This window comes from Asparagus officinalis, chromosome 5 (genome assembly GCF_001876935.1).
Source record: "Asparagus officinalis chromosome 5, Aspof.V1, whole genome shotgun sequence".
Lineage (NCBI taxonomy): Eukaryota > Viridiplantae > Streptophyta > Magnoliopsida > Asparagales > Asparagaceae > Asparagus > Asparagus officinalis.
In genome coordinates, this window is record NC_033798.1 from 11,527,493 (window position 1) to 11,549,047 (window position 21,555).

Below are 21,555 nucleotides of genomic sequence, written 5' to 3' on the forward strand. Positions count from 1 at the left end.
AATTTTTAAACTAAACCCCTCATTTGCAAATCCGCAAGAAAAGTTGCAACTACATTAAAGATTTAAAAGTGTTGTTTGGTTAAATGTTATTGTAACACCAAAATTGTTGCAACAACAAAATAAGTTACAAACTAGTGGGTCTGTTTGGCAATCAAGTACAAACTTGGCCAACTTTGTACATCCCCTTCACCGGGCCAAAAATAAACTTTGGGTTCTTTCTTTCTTTCCTTCATTTTTTTTTTTTTTTGGTGTGTGTGTGTGGGGGAGAATGAATTTAAAAAAAAAATTAGAACAGAGTCCACCCACTTTTTTCTCAAACAGAAAACAGGAAAAAACTGGATCAGGACTAGACCTGGCCCGCTTTCATGTGTTTGCCAAACAGGCCTAAGTGTCGGAACAAAACCGAAAATATAAGAGCCTTTCAAGGCCCCAAATGTCCGAACATCACCCAAAATCTAAGAGCGTTTCAACACCAGGCCTAGGAACAACACGGCAATGCAAAACCTGCAACAAAGGTAACAAATGCTTCTGGCACAAAATCTACTCAAAACTACCGTTTGGACACTTTCAATTTACTATTAAAAAAAATGTGTCACCGACCCTGAGAAAATTGAATTATGCCAGTCAAGTTTATAAGTTCCTCGACCAACATCCTGCAGCACGTACAACATATAGATTGATTGCCCCAGGAATAGGATAAGAATCATACAAGAGTTATGGGGTTCAAACCAAAAAGCACATGGAAGAATCAAAGGTAAAATCTACTTCGATCACACTCCAAGATGCTGTCAACCAGACTGCAACGGTAGTTTTTTTATGGTTTAGGAAATTGTAGCACTACATATCATGGATTTTATTTTTAAGCTTCTACTGGCAAGGAAGGCACTGAACCCATTTGCAAGATTACCGTAGTTGGAAGTACTAACAAAAGAACAATAGCACAGATGGCTTTACCATTTTAAGTGGGACAAAATAGAGAAAATGAGAAACTGACGAACACCGGAAAAAGTACTAGCAGAAGCGAAGAACATACTGATGGAAGGGACCTCATCCTTTGTAGCAATAAATCATGACAAACAAGGACAGCAATAAATCATGAAAAACTCATAATAACTACGCAGGTGAAAGAAAGAAAAAAAAAATGGAGTTTTCAACTTGAAATCTGTAATGCTCGAATTAATGCTTAAATGCAAAATAAATAATGTATCTTAGGAAATACAGAAGCTTTTCAAACTCAAACGATCGATTTAATACCAAAAGGGGAGAAAAGATTTTTCGAGATCCTGTTTACGTAATACCAAAGAAAGAGCTTGAAAGCAACATCCTCCATAAGTGAAAACCTCAAAACCTAAAAACCAAAGAAGTTTCTCAGAGAATACAGTCAAATAGTAAACAGAAGAGCATAGATGAGATATGACCTTCTTCATCCCCTCCCAATAACTTCAACATCCTCTTCAATATTTGCTTGTATAGGAGAGTAAGGGGGGATTATTGGTTGGGACAAGTTGGGGCTAAGTAGGATAATTGTTCCAATGGAACAATTTTATTCCCTTAGGATAATTTGAGTGGTGTAAAGTTGGACAATTTAGGATAATTAGACAATTTTCAAGCTTTGATTTGACAATTCATGTGAGATAATTGATGATGTGACACCTTATTAAAGTACAATATTTATCTATCAACTAAGTCTAAATTAATTTGCCTAATTGGTTTAGTATATTATTTGGTATGTTATTATAATATAATACACTATTTCACTTTATACTAAAATATAATATATTATATTATGATTACTAATTAATTATAACTATAATTAATGTTATTAATTAATAAAATATAATATATTATAATAATATGATATATTACATAATAATTGACATAATATACAAACAATATATTTAATACAATATTTCAAAAATATAATATTTAATCAAATATTATAATATTTTGTTTAATTCATATAATAATTATTTAAAACATTATATTATTATTAAAATATAATTATTTTATTTTATGATAATTAGTATAACTTAAATAGAATAATTGATGACATGGTTCCTTATTAAAATATAACATTTACAATAACCATAATATACTATTAATACGTTCAATATTATTAATTATAAAGTATTATTAAATATTATATTATATTATATTAATTTTACATATTATCATACTTTAATATGTAGTAGATTATTATAATTTTTATTGTAGTAATAAAATATTATTTAATATTATAACTACCACAATATTGACAATATATTTAAGACTATTAATTAATTATGAAATATTATTAACCAATATGTAATAATGATATATAATAATGTTATATTAGATAATATTATATAATGTTTTATTATCTTACGTTATAATAGAATTTTATAATATAATATAAAAGATATATTATATATTACAATACAATTAACATATATTAGATATTAAATAAATTAGTGTTTCAAAACTATCCCACTTTTCTCATGATTGTCCCAAAGTTAAAAATGGGGTGTTTTTTGGAGGTTGGGACAAAAAGTTCTTATTGAAGTGGGATAATTTTGGAAAAAGTTTGATAATTATCTCAATCTCATTGCCCTAATGAATACCACCTTCAAGTGAAATCCAAATCTCATTGTCCCAATGAATAACACCTGAAGTCTCAAAAATTATCCCACTTACCCCAAAATTACACCAACCAATAACCCCCCTAAATTAATATATTCACAAATATATATCTGCATAGCAAAATACAGATCTAAGAAGGCTCAACCAAACCCTTCTTTAATTAATCGCTTTTATCAGTATTTATTAAAGAAATCAAGTCACGTAGGCAACCAATGTGAGAAGTTAAAAATATAATTAGTATATCATTATATTAAATATATAAGCACTATATTATAATACAATATTTTATATTATAAAAATATTACAATAATATTTTTATTCTAACTAATATTTTTATAATACTAGTATTATAATATATGAAATATTATTAACCAATATGTAATAATAATATATAATAATGTTATATTAGATAATATTACATAATATTTTATTATCTTATGTTATAACAGAATTTTATAATATAATATAATTTAGATATATTATATATTACAATACAATTAACATATATTAGATATTTAATAAATTAGTGTTTCAAAATTATCTCACTTTACTCATGATTGTCCCAAAGTTAAAAATGGAGTGTCTTTTGGAGGTTGAGACAAAAAGTTTGTATTGAAGTGGGATAATTTTGGGAAAAGTTTGATAATTATCTCAATCTCATTGCCCCAATGAATAACACCTTCAAGTGAAATCCAAATCTCATTGTCCCAACGAATAACACCTAAAGTCTCAAAAATTATCCCACTTACCCCAAAATTACACCAACCAATAACCCCCCTAAATTAATATATTCACAAATATATATATCTGCACAGCCAAATACAGATCTAAGAAGGCTCTACCAAACCCTTCTTTAATTAATCGCTTTTATCAGTATTTATTAAAGAAATCAAGTCACGTAGGCAACCAATGTGAGAAGTTAAAACACATTTTAGACAGGCTTGGCCTCCACACAACCATGCATCCCTGCAGATAAATGCAAGGGAATATAATAACAATAATATGTCATTAAGATTTGTTTCTAATGGGGTAAATCACTACTCACCTGAAAAAAACTCAAAACCTACCAGCAAGTTGGAGATTACATCCATCAGCCACTATAAAAAAAAACATCAACACAACACAAATCAATTTTAAGTTTCAAGAAGTTAAAACAACCATCCAACTTCAAAAGGGGAAAACAAAACAAAGGAAGGGACCTAGGATAGGCATAACCTACCTTAGGCTCCACTTTGAGTACAGGTCACCAAATAAAAAGAGTTAGTCCAAGAGATCATTGACTCTAATAGTACATGCTAAATGGATCTTTGATCAATACGGGCGAGAACGCTGACCACCGTGCCCGTGTCTGTCAGGCCCTGAACCTCCACCACCCCGATAATTGTCCCTGCGTCCCTCCTCCATCCACACCACCACCCCACCACCACCCGTAACCCACCACCTCTACCGCCCCTACACAAACATAGGGAGAAAAGAACATAACAGTATAAGACAAAGGTTTAGGTTTATCAAAACGTGTTAATTGCGGATTGACCCCCACTACTATTGCCCAATTGCGGGTATACCTCACGCAGTTCTAATGTTGCAGATTAACCCTTTAGTGAAATATTTTGTCACAAATAGACCACTGGAGGGTAGAGTGTGAAAAAATTCACTCGGGATTTATCTGCAACAACAGTACAGGGGGTCAACTTGTAATTGGGTAATAGTACAGGAGGTCCACCCAGTACTAACCCTTATCCAAATATACATACCGCAATAAGAAACAGATGCTCCATAACAATATGAACAGTAAATAATTTTGCTTTTACAGTGCGGCTAGACCTATAGAAATAATCTAGACATGCCTTCAATCTTGTTCCCGCTTATCTACTCTAATGCGAATGAATTTAATTGTGAAGAAGGTTACGAAAATAGAGCATGACAAAATAAGAAGCGATAAAAAAGAGTAGAACCTTGAAGTGCTTCCCAAATGCAACAAACTACAAAACATAGAAGTATATGTTCTGCCTTAAAACAATATAAATTCAATTATCAACTTCATCTCATACAGCTTGTGATCCAGAACCAAAAAGTAGATGTCTCAAAATCTACTACTGGGGGGGGGGGGGGGGGGGGTGATGAAAAATAAAGCTCAGCAAGAATCTTTATAACGGTTTATATTGTTAAAGGAGTTATCAACCAGTACGCAACGTTTCAGGCGAAAGAGAGCTAGAACGAACCGCCTGAACGCCCATCTGCTACCCAGGCTACACAACCTTAAATTGCAATGACCCATCCAACACTTTATAATCCTAAAAAGAATATGAATCCCAAACAAAATACATTCAAAAATGACACCCATCCTTTTGCCACCAAAATGTCCCGAGGATTTTTTTTTATTTTTGTTTAAAGATTAGTCAGAGTTGTCAATCGCTTCTCATATGCAATATGTACCTTACAATTCAAATATGATATGTAAGAGAGATGATATTTATCGTACTTAGGTACCTCATGATAAATGTCTACGATACGACTAGTATATCTTACAATATGCTATATATTCGATTTATCATAGGTTGAGCCCACATGCAAACAGATTTCAGACCCATTTATAAGGACCTTCTAGTTCTAATTACCAGTAGGAAGTTTAAAAGTAAAACCTAGTCTTTGAGAAAAAAGAGAATATCTAAACCCAAAGTACCGATTCAATCGAAATAGAAATATATGAACTCATTGTACTTTCCACACACGTCAACTTGAAAGAAAAGCACAATTTTCCTAGAGATAACAATAATATACAGCTTTTAGGTGCTGTTTGGCAAAGGGTTAAGTGAGGAGTTAAGGAAAATTTACCCCCTTCTTAACCAACCAAACATAAAAAATCTATATAAGGGTTAAAGTGAGTTAACACACCATAAATTGACAAACACAGAAAATGCAGAAGAGTTAAGCTAACCCCTCTAGAGGGATTAAAATGAGGTTACCTCACAAAATGAGGGGTTTACTACTACTCCTATTTGGAAGGATTAAGAGTTAATCCCTCTAATTATAAAGAAAATAGTCAAAATCCTTGTTATTCCCAAACACTAAAAATGATCACATGACCTAAAATAAAACTTATATAACGGGTTAATAATTTAGTCCATTGGGTTATCAAATGGTCTAACTATATTAATCCTTCTCCTTAATCCCCCTTTCTTAACCCTTTGCCAAACAGGGCCTTGATAAAAAAAAATTCTTGGATATGCTCCTCAAAGGATCATCTACTCCTGCGGGTGGAATACTTGAAATCTTGAATTATTTGAGTAATGACTTACCTTAAGAAACATAAAGAGTGAGAACGAGATATGCTTCTTAAACAGAAATTGCAATGAAACTAACACGATCTATGAATTAAAAAAATCAACAAAACAGCAGATTGGGCACAAATACATTTTAACAAAACAATTCCAAAGTACAACAAAGAATCAAAGGTGATAAAATGCATACCCATGACCTTGTGCAGGTGGAGCTCTAGGTGCAGATTTCTCTGCCATGGCAACATTGATGCGATAACCCCTCATGTCATAGTCTGAAACAAGTAGCACACAAGAGAATGAAAAGAAATTTCAGAGGTAGCCTTGCAAAAAAGCGAAATGTTGGGAAAAACTAACTGTTGTAGAATCCCCCTGCAGAATGTGCTGCAGAAGGATCCTCATAAGCAAGACAGGCATCCCCTTTGTTATTTCCACTGCTGTCAGTGTATATCCTTATATTCCATGGCCATTGGTCCTTGTATCCTCTTTTCATTTTGATCCTCCCAACCTAAATAAGGAAAAGAACATTTGAGAATTTATGAATGATACAGTCACAGTTACTTAATATGTGATTAAAAAAAGGACATGGATAAACAACATTTCAAGATTGGCATGATTCCAGAAGGACATTAAATGAATATTTGCAAGCTTCAACAGAATAGCTGTGAGCCACATGGTAGAACAGGCTTTTCAGCTATTCCTCACGTAAAGAGAGATGTCATGAAGGATATGGAGACTGGGACCCACAGTTGACTGGGACGCAAAAGCCAAGCTACTAATCCTTTACATAAAACCTATGTTGCATGGGCATGGTACGGACACAACAAATTTGTAAAAGGCAGGGTGCAAGGACAATGCTATATAAATATTCATATACACATTATGTATTGAAATTAATAGTTTACATGAGATCAAAGGAATTTTAGTCACATGTTATGATAATTAAAATACTTATAGCAACGAGTTTCAAGAAGTGGATATGAAGTGTAGGATTTACGTCCAGGAAATGTTTGACAAGTGTTCCAAGTTGAAATATATTTTGTTTACTTGAGTACATGCCCAAAATAAATCATGCATATACGCAAGGAACGTACAAGGAGTTTATATACGAGTACAGGGACATGTATGTGCCCGGTACAGGTATGGCTTCAAGATAGAAGTGCCCGGGTGACGTAAACATAAACCAAAGGACACTGTTTCCTCCTGAATATGCTTAGAAATTAAAATTAATTGTACAAATGAGTACAATTTTCAATAACCTCCAAATAGTTGTCACTAATATATTTGATGACCCTATTGAACTGTCATCTCTGGCTTAAGATGCTAAGACCCAAAAGATTGATTTAATGAAGATGAAAGATGCGTAGGCAAAGAGGCCAATGAAGAACAGGGAATGCATGGGATAGTTATCTTTTCAAGTGCAAATATCCTGGGCTCTAGTTGTTGTCACTAGAAATTTACAACGGAGAGCGCGCCCAATTCTCCATTGCTTGGACCAATACAAATTATCCATCCGAAAACACAAATGTTAGTGCCTACTACTATACAAATTTCAAGAAATTCAAAAAAGTAAATATAACTTCGCGCATGCCCAAATTTCCATGATCTGACCAAAGATTCAAACTAGTCACAAAGATTACATGTGACTCCGAATTAGTACGCAATGCAAAATTTTCAACTATAAAGAAGAAAATGAAGAACATAGCCTTAAGAAAACACAGGTGTCCAGATATATCTTCATATTGCACACACAAACATATACAAACACATGCAATCGTATATGTGCTATGAACATAGATACAAGAACAAAGCCTCTATTCCAATTTGGGGTTGGCTATAGCCTATAGCTTTGATGAGGGCCATCTCCTAAACTAAAGGCCAATAATATAGATGTCCATGCATAGATGTCCATGCATATTGACACATGCAAAAATGCTTATTCCAGAAATTATCAAAGCCTTATAAAAAAACATAGATGTTCTATCATTATCTGCATTGTTTTAAATATCCCCGACATGGCCCAATATATCATCTGATATATCCTTTATAGAGCTTGTCGCAACCGATATAGTCTCTAAATATGCTTTACTGTTTTTTAGCTATTTTGGGCAATATATCCCCAAGATGGCCAATATATTAACTGATTGTTGGATAATATATCCTTTTATATGGCTTGTTGCAAAACATTATACCGCGTTTGTCAATTTTCGGTCGAGATATCATAATTTTTCCATTATATCAAATGACATTTTGGCCTACAAAAATCAGACGAAATGTTGCAACTTTGGTTTGTACTTTTATTTATTTTATAATGTTGATTAGTGATTCTAAACATATATATAACTTACATTTTATATGTTAGATGTCATTATGTTGAGATTACATTTTAGTGTATTATACTATACATACAAACATCCATTATGACATTCCAATATTTACCACATATCCCCAATATTTTCCCGATATCTGCAATCTCATATGAATTATAGCCATCCGATATTTCCCCAATATCTGATATTTAATACCTTGATTATCTGAATGCCCACATACCCATGTAACTATGTGCATATATGTGTGTATATTATTAGTTCAGCCTGAGATTCATAGGCATGTATACAACAAATTATGCATCTTCCCTAGAATCATGATTGGCACATGGGATCTACTTTCAAAAGAGAATTGTGTGCAGGCACAGAAGCTTAGGAGCCCTAAGTAACAGCTATTATCAACCTCCTGGGATGCAAAGAATTGTTTTTTCACCCCTTTTTATTTGGTTTCGGGTTGTAATAGAGTGGAAACTCATGCTAGATCATATCTAATAATGAAAAACATGAGTATGATGTGCTAGCTTATTTTGCTCTAAGTGAGCTACCACAAATAGATGAATAGTGAGGGCCGTCCTCCTAGTCACATTGTGATGGGTAGACTCACCACCCCAACCACTCATATTTAGGAAAGTAGATTTTGCCAAATGACATAACAGCTTATATCCAGTATGCCTTTCATAAATCTCTTTACTAAAATTTATATGGGGCAACAAGTAGAAATTTGATGCATTGTATTCAATTTTACATAGCAAATATACTTGCATAACAAACACACGTCCAAGACAAATGATTTTACATGCAAGTGTTTAAGGTCATTTAGTTAAGGCTTTCATCAATATCAAAACTTGTAGATAGTCATCCCAACATTAGAAAATTTATTTATTGCACACGTGTTGCAAAATTTTTAAAAGAAAAATATGGGTGTAAAAATCATTTGACCAAAGGCATTGATTCAATGGAGGTATGCGGAAGAAATTGTCTCGCAAAATAGTGAGCACATTACAGAAACATGTAATTAGTATTTATGTTGAAGGTTGTTTACATTTATGTTTACATTTATGTTTACAATCACATGCAATCTAATAGATATTTACTTTACTATCTTGAGGCAACACTATGGAAAAGTAATTATTTTACATGTGAGACCAAGAAACACTTGGAAGATCATGCATGCATCTTTGCATATTAGGACACAGTTCCACAGTACGTGGTAGGTAGTGGGTCATGGTACGGATTCAGATATGCAAATCACCACTTAGAAAAGTCGGACTCGATAGGGGGTAGCTTGCTAGGGTATGCATATTCGATCAGTAGTACATTGTAAATTTTTGCGGTGTGCTAACATTTTTCCAAAGTATTTAGTTGAAACCCATAAGCTACAAAGCTAATTATGCATTTCAATATTTTGCATACAAAATATTTTAATACTTTTTTACGGAGTTCCATATATTTGTTTGCTTTTGTTTTACATAATTTGTGTTAAGAACATGGCTTCACTTCACATTATATTAAGTTATTAACATAGGTATTAATCACAGTAAAGTTGATAGCACATATATTCTATTTTGCGCATCTCTTCACTCAATTGCACACGTTGCACTGCACCTTACGCATGTTCACTTAAAGGGACTTTGCAACCCGCACTTTTGTAACTGGTACGTCAATTTTGAGGAACCAATTCATATACAAGAGAGAATCAATTCGCAAATATACAAGGAAAATCGGTTCATAGGAAATGTACACGAGTTCAAGCGAGGTTCAGGGAATCATGCAACTACTTCAGCCACAAATAATATCCAAGTGAAATTTCCTTTTGAGGGACACGAGTAAAAGAAACATGCAAGAAAACATGTGAGAGACCCAAAAAAACACCCGGAAGATGCATGCAGATATCTATACATGCAATGCAAGCATAAAAAATGAAGGCTTTCTTGAGGAACATGAGCAAAAGAAACATTTCATGTGTTGGAGGTTTGACACAATAAGCAAAAATTGTGGAGCAATCGATGTTTGTCTAAAGTTTAAAAATCAACCAAAAAAAGCCCAGGTATAGTTCCATGCTTGAGACAATTACCCATCACTACTTATGAGTAGCAACTAGTGGCCACAACGCAAGAAAGTTTTTAAAAAAAAATTCAAATAAATGTTGCATATTAGGTCACATAGTTCCACTGTACGTGGTAAGTAGCGAGATTCAGATATGCAAAACACCACTTAGAAAATTTGGATTCGATAGGGGTAGCTTGCTATGGTATGCATGTTCGATCAGTAGTATGTTGTAAATTTTTTGGAGTGCGCTAACATTTTTCCAAAGTATTTAGTTGAAAACCATAAACTAGAAGCTAATTATGCATTTCAATATTTTTCTTACAAAATATTTAAACTTTTTTTATGGAACTCCGATTATTTGTTTGTTTTCGTTTCGCATAGTTTGTGTTAAGAACATGGTTTCACTTCAAATTTTATTAACATAGGTTAAGAACATAGTTTCATTTCACATTTTATTAACATAGGTTAAGAACATGGTTTCACTTCACATTTCATTAACATAGGTATTAGTCACAATAAAGTCATTAGACCATATATTCTATTTTATGCCTCTCTTCACTCAATTGCACATATTGCATTGCACCTTATGCACGTTCACTTAAAAGGGACTTTGCATGCCGCACTTTTCTAAGTGGTACGTCAAATTTTGGGAACCAATTGCATACAGGAAAGAATCGATTCACAAATGTACATGGAATCGATTCACAAGAACTATACATGAAGTTCGAGAAGGGTCCAAGGAATCATGCAACTACTTCAGCACACAAATATTATCCCAAGTGAAAATTCTTTTTGAGGACCATGAGTAAAAGAAACATGCAAGAAAACATGTGAGAGACCCAAAAAAAGACTCGGATGATACAAGCAGATGTCTATACATGCAATGCAAGCATAAAAAAGAAGGTTTTCTCGAGGAACATGAGCAAAATAAACATTTCACATGGTGGAGGTTTGTCACAATATGTAAGGCATGAACTAGCACATAATATTATTTATGACATATACTACGTAATATGTCCATACAAAAATTGTTAAGCAGTCGATGTTAAGTCTAAAGTTTAAAAATCATCAAAGGAAGCCTGGGTAGTTTCATGCTTAAAACAATTACCCATTACAACTTATGAGCAGCAACTACTGCCCCGCAATGTAATGAAGTTTTACCAAAATTCTCAAATAAATGTTGCAATTGGCAATATCATTCTATACTGTTATAATTTAAAAGTGGCTAAAATACCAAATTGGCCTAAATAGTGCCACATCTTTACCACTTTGGCCTAAAAAATAATATCGGCGACAATTTGACCTAAAAAGAAACAAATTGGCGACAAATAAACCTTTCCGATCACCAGAAACGGTTTTTAAGCAAGAAAATTAAGAGATTGTTATATATACCCTTCAAACTTATCATATTTTATGATTTAATCCCTCCAGTTTTAAAATTTGTAAAAAAGAACTCATCTCTCCCTTCCCACCATATTTTCCCTCATCCTTCTTGTCATCTCTTTTATTCTTTTCTTTTCCAAATCGTCACCATTCTCTCCTTTCTTTCATATATCCTCACTCTTAAGGAGATTGGTTTTTTAATGATTGGAGGATGAAAGAGTAGAAAGCAAGGAGGAAGAAAGAGAGCAAGACAAGAAGAGACGAATGAGGTTAAGATTTGTGGTGGAATATTTAATTTTGGATATTGGAGTGGGTGAAGCAACTAGGAAGAGAGAGTGAGAGAAAGGATGAGGAGAAGGAAGAAGGAATGGGAAAGAGGAGATGTTAGGGATTTGGAGTAAAAGAGATTGGAGGAGATAAAGGAAATTAGAAAGTAAGTTTGATGATCCATGAAATAAGGTAGGAGGGAAGGTTAGGGTATATGAAGAATAAGGGAATCGAGAAGATGGTGAGAAGGAGGAAGAAGATAGTGGAAAAAGAGGATTTTTTTCACAAATTTCAGAAATTTAGGGAAAGGAGATGGGTTAATTTAAAAATCATAAGAGATTGAGTGGTCTATATATAAAATTTCTTTAAATTTTTGCTAAAAAATAACTCCGGTGATTAGAAAAGCCTATTTGTCATCAATTTGTCACTTTTTAGGTTAAATTGTCGTCGATGTCACTTTTTAGGCCAAAGTGGTAAAGGGGTATCACTATTTAGGCCAATCTGGTATTTTAGCCGTTTAAAAGTTTACATGCAAATCTTCTCAAGGAACATTTTACATACATTTGCATTTTCATACACTTCCAAATCACGCTTACAAATTCATCAGCTATTTATATAGTGCATCACCTAATATGGTTATGGAACAACAGGCGTTATCACACAGACATGAATATCTAGAATAAACATGTATGATATATCTAAAAATGATCCCTACGTCTAAAACAAAACGGATACGAATAAAACCCGAAGCAGCATTGTACCTATCTGTAGAAAGAAATAATATTGCCAAAACAATCATTTTAATACCGTACCATCAAACATCCTAAAGTTACTATAAATAAACACAGAAGCCAGAAGGAAACTGATGTGGAATCCAACACTGGGTTTGGAAAGATTTTTTTTAGAAGGGAGGGCAAGGGAGGGGGAGATTACAATGTTAACCCTCCTAAAACTATTTGTTTACACTTTTTAGTTAGCAATGGGAGGGGAGAGGAGGGCTAAAAAGAAGAAAATCCATCCACTTTCTTAACCCTCTTAAAGTGGACGGACTGAGAGAGGAGAGGGATTGTAAATGGAATTTCATTTAAATTCCAGGATTGCCCTATAAGAAAACCAAAACTCATAATTAATAGAATTGTCTATAATTTCTTTAGAAGAACATATTGGTCAAGTAGCTTCCCTTCGCTTCCCATTCTCTACTCTAAACAAACTCAAATTGTAGTAAACTCTCTCATCCCCTTATTGTCTATCCAAACACTATTAAGTAGATCCCACCCCTTCACTTTCCACCTCCCCATGGATTTACCTAAATCACTCACTTTCCCTCCCCTCCTTTGGATCCAAGCTGATTGCAAGTCATCATCCCCATTTCAGACGCAATTTCCTTTTGCGGGGAAAATATGTTTATGTTCCTCAAACTTTCCACCAATGTTTTTAAATGCATCAGTAATCAGATTTTAATTGAAATTTCACGGTTATTGGTAGAACCCGGTTACCACTTAAACCCAAAACTCAAATAACCTGATCCAAACAATTAGGGCTTCTTTCTTTTTCATCAGCTTTTCTTGTTCCCACTTTTCTCTTCATTGTCGAGCTGTGACAGTGATCAGACTTCAGAAATTGGCCAGCGGCAATAAAAATCTGCGAGTGGCAATCAAAATCTAGTAGTGAGGTATGTTTCTTCTCTTTTCTCTTCATTTTCTTGCTTTCTTCCTGTTGCTTCCATCTTTTTTCTGCTGAGTTCACTTCTTTTTCTTTTCTTGGTTCTTTTTTTTATTTTCTTTTTTTGTCTAATATCCTGCTGGTAACCACCTTCATATTACGTAATTATTGAGTCTTTGACATTATTTAGGTACAGAAACTATAGAAAGACAATAATAGTCTGAAAATATGATTTCTGGAAGACCTCTCGATAACTCCAGTTTTTGTCCTTCATCCTTTTTTGTGGTTTGGGATGGGAATGTCTATATGAGGGTTACCATTAAGCATAAAGGACTCAACTGTGTCTTTGTGACCATTTGTTATGTTGCAAGTAAACTGCCTTGAATAATGGGATAAACAAATATATAAACTATACTAAAGAAAACATAAATCAGTACCTGCCCAATCCCTCCAAAAAGCTCCTGCAACTCTTCAGTAGTAACATCTGGGGGTAAATTTGAGATATAAATCCTAGCATTGTCACAAGAATCACCACAATTCTCATCGCATTGCTTAACTTTCGCCACTGGGGGCTCGCATAGGAGCACCGCCATATCCCCACCACCACACATCAGACCCTTAGACCCCATCGACCTCCCATATTCCACCATCATACCGCCCCGGATTTCCCGGCCACGGGCCACTGTGCACATCAAGGGTTCGCGTGGCGGCAGGTGCTCCGTAAGCTCGGAGGATATGAGCTGGGACCCACCGTAAGTCGCCGGAGGTGGGACCGCTCTCGCTCGCATAAAGCCATTCCGCCGCCACCATTAAGGGGCCGGAGGGTAATTCCAGCAGGAGGAGCAACATAATAAGGTGCAGGAGCAGAGGGGACGAGGCCTGAGGCATAGCCGCCACATCTCTACATCTCTACCTCCCCTTCTCATAATTACCAGAACTGCCACACGGTTACATCATAACTCCTACCCCCATCATAATTCCTACAGCACCACAGCGCCATAATTATGTCAGATCTGCCACTGCGTATAATCACCTCCGCCTCTGCTAGATCCTCCCCGCCACCTCCACCGGCAGGAGACGGGGCTCCGCATTTATACACTCTGTTCTTCTCGCAAAATTTACGTTACCGCAGCTGGATCGAGAATAAGATCAATTAACAAACAAATCAAATAAAGAAAACAAATTTAGTGCCAAAAGAGAAATAAGAATCCAACCTAGAGTTAGGGCAGACCCAATCTCCATCTCGGCCGCCGCCGCCGCCTCCACGGCCGCCTCGACCGCCGCCGCGATCACCTCCTCCACCTCCACCACCGCCGTAACCTCCACCTCCTCCTGAATAAATAACGAAACTCTTGATTAGATCACAGGAATACGATATTTACACTGGAATCGGATGAGAAAAGAAACCCTAATAACCTCTGTTGGAGTTTCCACCGTATCCACCACCGCCTCCGCCTCCTCTTCCGTATCCTCCGCCGCCTCCTCCGCCGCCTCTGCCGTATCCGCCTGGCCGTATCCGCCTTCGCCACCGTATGAAGACATTTGATTAGGGTTTTGAGAGTGAGCAGAGGAAAAAAATTGCGAAAGGAGAGATTTTTAGGGCAAATCTGTAAGGCCCCGATGTAGAAATAAAGTGGGACCGGACGTTGTGACCGTAGGATGTAGTAATGGCTTGATGAACGGTTGTGATTGGATAGAGAACGTTTTTGTTATGATTTGCGGGAAAAGTAAAGGTGGCCTAAAATGTAAAATTTTTGACTTTGATCAGATAAATCAATTTTATTTTCTGAACTTTTCGAGTAAATAAACCCTCTAAATTTATGCTCAGTCAATACCTGGATGGGAAAATTGTGTCCAGGCCCCAAAAGTGGGAACTTCATGTGACAAGCCCCCTCGTATTTCGGCTCATGTGTATTAGCCCCAAAAAGTAAATACTAATGTTTTAAGCCCCCTCCACGTCAGCGTTGTACCAAAGCAGATTGTATTTTTTCAAAAAAGGCGATACTGCTCTTCTCCTTCTTCCCCAGACGAGGCGCCGTCCCTTAACAGTAGACACTCCTCTTTAATGCGATAAGATGGAAGAAATGGAGGGAAATTTCCCCCCTTTTTTTCCCATCATGAGCAATAACTATTTAGTTATCCATTACTTCTCCTCAGACCAAAATTCTCTCCTTTACTCGCGCCATTAATCTTACCTTCTCTTCAAAATGGCTGAGAAGGACATCATTTGCACTGTCTCTTCGGGGTACAAAGCGGTGTTTTTGAAGATTAACTCCTCAACCACCATCCTGGATCTTAAATTTGATGTGGCAGAGAGGTTAGGTATTCCATATGAGTCATTAATTCTGTCATACGAAGATGAAACAGCTGGAAGCTTGAAATTACCTATTGAGAACAAGGGGGACATGATGTCTATGGTGGAGCATTGCCACAATCTTGGACTGAAAGAGGTTCACATGAAAGCTTTTAAAGAAGCTGATGATTTGCAGAATATACACTGCAATGAGCGAGTCCAACCTTGCAAAGAGCAAGTCCCACAAGACATGTAGGTTAACTGCGAAGTAAACGAACGCTAGTGCTAATCGTCTTCTTTTTGTCTATGTTGAATGTTAAACTGGATTTCAGATGCATTTCAACAATATGTTAGTTGTAATCGTTGACCTGTTAGTTCTAATCAACGTGTTGTTGCTGAACGGGTTTTTGTTAGTTCTAATGGCTATTTTGTTAGTTCTAATCGCTATTTTGTTAGTTCTAATGGCTATTTTGTTAGTTCTAATGACTATTTTGTTAGTTCTAATCGCTATTTTGTTAGTTCTACACGATTGCATGCATCTTAGTTCTACACGATTGCATGCATGTTAGTTCTATTAATACATATAGGGGTTTCTGTTAGTTCTAGTAGCTATTTTGTTACTTCTACACGATTGTATGTTAGTTCTATCACCAGTTCCATATGGGGTAGAGCTACTCTAAAGCATGTTAGACCTATCAACACTTTTATTTGTGTAGTTTATGATTAACTATGTTCCAGTTGTTAATATTTGTAGCGCTTCCAGAAGTCTAAACTCGAAAAGTATAGACTGTGGCCCGCCGGAGTTGTCGTCCACAACTGTTGCAGATAAGAATCCCAATGACATTCCTTCAAGAGATAATGTTATGATGATTGATGACATGATTAGCAGATCTGAGAGGATTCCTGCTTGGTGGCACACTGCGTTAACTGGGGAGGGGCAACGTTTTGAAAGTGTGAAGGAGTTAAGATTGGCCTTGCTATACTACTCCATGGCCAAAAAATTCGAATATGAGTTTGTGAAGAATGAACCAAAGCGTATTCAAGTTTTTTGCCGGTTTAAGGTAGCCAAAAAATTACCCATGGATGTTATTTGCCTCTCCGCCGAAAAATGATAATAGACTTGAAATAAAAAGGTTCGTGGACATTCACAACTGTGGACAACATGCCAATAATGCAGGTCAATCTAGAGCCTCTCGTCATTTCATTGCTACCCAATTACAACCCACGTTGAAGGTACGTCCGGATATACGACCTATTGACGTTCAGAAGGAGTTTCTAAGTTCATATGGGATTAGGGTTGAATATAGTAAGATTTGGTGGGGTAAAGAAAGAGCTCAAGAGCGATTATATGGTGATGCTTATGAGTCCTACGATCAATTGAGATGGTAAATCAGAAGATCATATATACACAAGTTGCTGTTGTTTTCATTTATATGATGCTATAAGTCTCATAACTTTATAATGTTGAAACTAACGCTTAATCTTCAATTATCTAGGTATGTAGACGAGGTTAAGAAGACAAATCCGGGAAGCTACATTCATGTTGAACAAGACGAGGGTAGGTTTACAAGGATATTCATATGCTATGCGGCCTGCATAAATGGTTTTTTACAATGTTGCAGACCACTTATATTTTTGGATGGAACCTTTCTGAAAGATCGATTCAAAGGTATACTATTAAGCACCGTAGCATATGATGGCAATCAGGGGATATTTCCATTGGCCTATTGTATCTGCGATCAAGAAAATAATGTTAACTGGAAGTGGTTCCTACAAGGTTAGTTCCAACATTATACATGATGGTGCCAACAAAAATAGAACTAACACACCACAATCAAATGCAGCTATTAAAAATGAACAAATAGAACTAACACTATCAATAACAGAACAAACACAACAGACAATAGAACTAACACTCTGCACATTAGAACTAACATGACACTGTACAAGACAGACAATAGAACTAACACTATCAATAACAGAACTAACACAACAGATAATAGAACTAACAAGAGAAATAATAGAACTAACACAACAGACAATAGAACTAACAAGAGAAATAATAGAACTAACACAATGAACAATAGAACTAACGGGCAAAATATTAGAACTGACACGACACCTGACAGAACTAACACTTCAGAAATCTAGTTCTAATATCGCTATTACAATTCTATCTCCTTCGTAGTTAATTTTAAGGGATGTTAACCAATACTCTTTGTAGGTCTGTGGTCCATTCTCTATGAAAGGGCAGATCCATACAACCCTCCACATAAGCTAGTGATAATTTCAGATGCGGATAAAGGGATCAGAGAAGCAGTTAGAGAATTTTTTCCCGATTCTATACACTCTCGCTGTGTGCTGCATCTGGTCGAGAACTTCAGAACAAAGTTGAAGGATTTGGGATTCAAGTCAAAGGATTCTCAGATCTTGGGTAATCTACTGCAATCTGCCTGTTACAAATATACTAGAGCAGAATGGAATGATTATATGGACGACATCAGACTAATTGACGAGCGTGCATACAATATTGTGATGAACTATGCTCCAGAAAACTGGGCCAATGCGTTTTTTCCTGGAGTTAGGCAAGTAATATTTCATTTGATTACCTTACATATAACTAATAGAAGTAGATAGAACTAACACTGTCTATGTTTAGATATGGTCACGTTACATCAAATGTTGCAGAGTCATTCAACAAATGGATTCATGAGGCAAGGCTTCTACGGATACTCCAACTGATAGAGCATATTCGTAAACAGATCATGGTGCGCATGAATGAGCGACGAGTCATGGCTGAAAGTTGGAATCAAGTTCTTTGCCCCAAAGCTGAAATTGCCCTCAAGGAGAACATGGACAATGGACGCCCGTTGGAGGTTCGTCAGTCCCACACAGGCTTATTTGAAGTACAATCCCATAGATCTTGTCAAGTGGATCTAGACAATAAAACATGCACTTGCCGTGGGTGGGATGTAACCCGTGTCCCTTGCAAACATGCATGCGCAAGCATTATGTTTATGAAAAGGGATGTCTACCAATTCTATGACTGGTTTATGACGGCTGACGCCTTTAAAAGGAGCTACGAGCCTATCATCTACCCTATACCTGACTACGAGAAACGCAGCGTGCCAAGGGATGAGATACAGATCCTACCTCCAATTACAACAAAAAGGAAAGGGAGAAATAAGACCAGGCGAATCAACAACAGAACTGTTTACACCCGGCCAGTTAAATGTTCTCGGTGTCATCTGGAAGGGCATAATCGTAAAACCTGTAATGAAACCATCGCTGACTAAGTGTGATTGAAATGAAACTAGCGATGACTAAGTGTGTTTTGAAATAAAACATGTAATGAAAATAGATCTGTATTGTCCGATTTGCTAGCACACTTCTAAAAATAGATTTAACATGGTTCCTATTAGAACTAACAAAACAGACAATAGAACTAACAAAATAGACATTGTACCTAATAGAACTAACAAAATAGTCAATAGAACTAACAAAACAGACAATAGATCTAACAAAACAGACAATAGAACTAACAAAACAGACATTGTACCTAATAGAACTAACATGCTACACATTAGAACTAGCATGCCACTGTACAGAACTAACACACTGAGCATTAGAACTAACACGAAAACACATAGAACTAACACACTGAGCGTTAATGGAACTAACTCTCATTACAACTAACAAGAGCGTTAATAGAACTAACAAAATAACTAACACAACTAACACACTGAGCATTAGAACTAACAGAACAGGCAATAGATAATAGAACTAACAAAATAGTCCATAGAACTAACAAAACAGACAATAGACCTAACAAAACAGTTTATTAGAACTAACAAAACAGACAATAGAACTAACAAAGCAGACAATAGACCTAACAAAACAGTCTATTAGAACTAACACAATAGACAATAGAACTAACAAAGCAGACAATAGACCTAACAAAACAGTCTATTAGAACTAACACAACAGACAATAGAATTAACTAAACAGACAATAGACCTAACAAAACAGTCTATTAGAACTAACACAACAGACAATAGAACTAACAAAGCAGATAATAGACCTAACAAAACAGTCAATTAGAACTATCAAAACAGACAATAGAACTAACAAAGCAGACAATAGACCTAACAAAACAGTCTATTAGAACTATCAAAACAGACAATAGAACTAACAAAACAGACAATAGACCTAACAAAACAGTCAATTAGAACTAACACAACAGACAATAGAACTAACAAAACAGACAATAGACCTAACAAAACAGTCATGGTACCTAATAGAACTAACATGCTACACATTAGAACTATCCCGCACAACTAACTCAGTATATAGAACTAACACACAAAAACAGCAGTAAATATAGATATAACTGGTCAGTACTAACACGCCAGCTAACATAAGTAAGTACAAAGAAAATCAGTACTAACCCGAAGAAGGGGTAAAATTAAAACTGTATTTGTTCAGATGAAAAATATAAATAAAATTGGGCCAATGCGTTAAGCGTTAAACTCAATTGGTACCGAATCTTCATTTGTTGCTACCTTTGCTGGATCGAAAGCGATGTGAGGATGGAGAGCTTGGAGCCGTGGAACCACTATCCGCCCCGGCTGGGTCTAATGGGCGATTATCATTGGGTGTTGGGAGAGCTCTGGGATAATTGGAACCCCCGACTCCTTGGTTGCGGAGAAACAGCTGCCACTGGTCTCTTTCGACCGTCATGTTTCTCCCGTCCCAAACAACCTCAATTAACTCGGGCGTGGATTCCTGAAGCAATTCCAACTTCTCCCCGCTCTGGACCTGCGTCACGGCGTAGCCTTCCTTTATGTTTCCGTCGCCGGGGGAGATGTAACGGAACCTAAGCCTCTTAGGGATTTCAGATAAATTCCTAACCTTCAGAAGAACTCTGCAGTCTGCGAAGTTAGAATGTGTTATGACGTCCCTGGAGCACATGACACATTCACCGACTCCCATGAGCAGCGAGCGAAGAAATTCAAAATTCCACAGGTGGTATGGGACATTGAATAGCCGAATCCATACTGGAAAAGTTTGCGGCAACGTTACTAGCCTCAGATCCTCCTCCCAACGGCGGAATCTACCCTTAAATGTGCCCATATCTATCAGTCCGAGTTGAACAGCTTGTGCAAGTATGGGATCGCTTGGAAACTGCACCATGAAACTGTTTCCGGCTGCCTGCTTGATTTGGTGGGGCCACGTTCTAAAATTGAATCGATAGGCGGCAGTGAACACAGAAAAATTCCTTAGCCATTTGCAAGAAGAATTTACGCCGGAAATAGTTCTCCGCTTCGAAAATGGCTTAAGTTCTTGATGGTGGTGACGTGAGTATCGATGCAATGTCATCATTAAATGTCCGCCTTACCTCACTTGGGAACGCGTGAATGTATGATGTGATCAATTGGTACGATGGGACGTGACAGGAGAAAAAAGCTGAACAGCTAGAGTAACAATTGGTGGTGATGGAAAGTCATCTCTTCAAACAAACACTAAAATAATACCAATGAGATAGAACTAACGAGCCCTCGCTAGAACTATCACCCATTTAGAACTAGCACTCCTTTACGACTATAACTCATTTAGAACTAACAAGAAAAGAAGTTGTTCTAACTTGGCAACGTGGAGTACCAAGTTGAAGTTGGGA

General features: G+C 36.1%; 2 protein-coding genes across 2 annotated transcripts; one reads left to right on the forward strand and one right to left on the reverse strand.

Moving 5' to 3' along the window:
* LOC109841517 (transcription initiation factor TFIID subunit 15b) lies at positions 3,440-15,142 on the reverse strand. Its single transcript, XM_020410481.1, is given in 11 exon segments — positions 3,440-3,585; positions 3,665-3,716; positions 3,839-4,071; positions 6,091-6,172; positions 6,255-6,405; positions 14,023-14,218; positions 14,518-14,680; positions 14,683-14,717; positions 14,800-14,917; positions 15,002-15,094; positions 15,097-15,142. Coding segments are annotated over 9 exon segments (1,026 nt in total). The 5' UTR covers positions 15,128-15,142; the 3' UTR covers positions 3,440-3,585; positions 3,665-3,716; positions 3,839-3,914.
* Positions 15,793-19,174, forward strand: LOC109841518. Its single transcript, XM_020410482.1, has 7 exons — positions 15,793-16,130; positions 16,633-16,913; positions 17,056-17,263; positions 17,375-17,440; positions 17,501-17,655; positions 18,103-18,463; positions 18,538-19,174. Exons 1-7 carry the CDS (start codon positions 15,793-15,795, stop codon positions 19,172-19,174), a joined length of 2,046 nt encoding a protein of 681 aa, XP_020266071.1.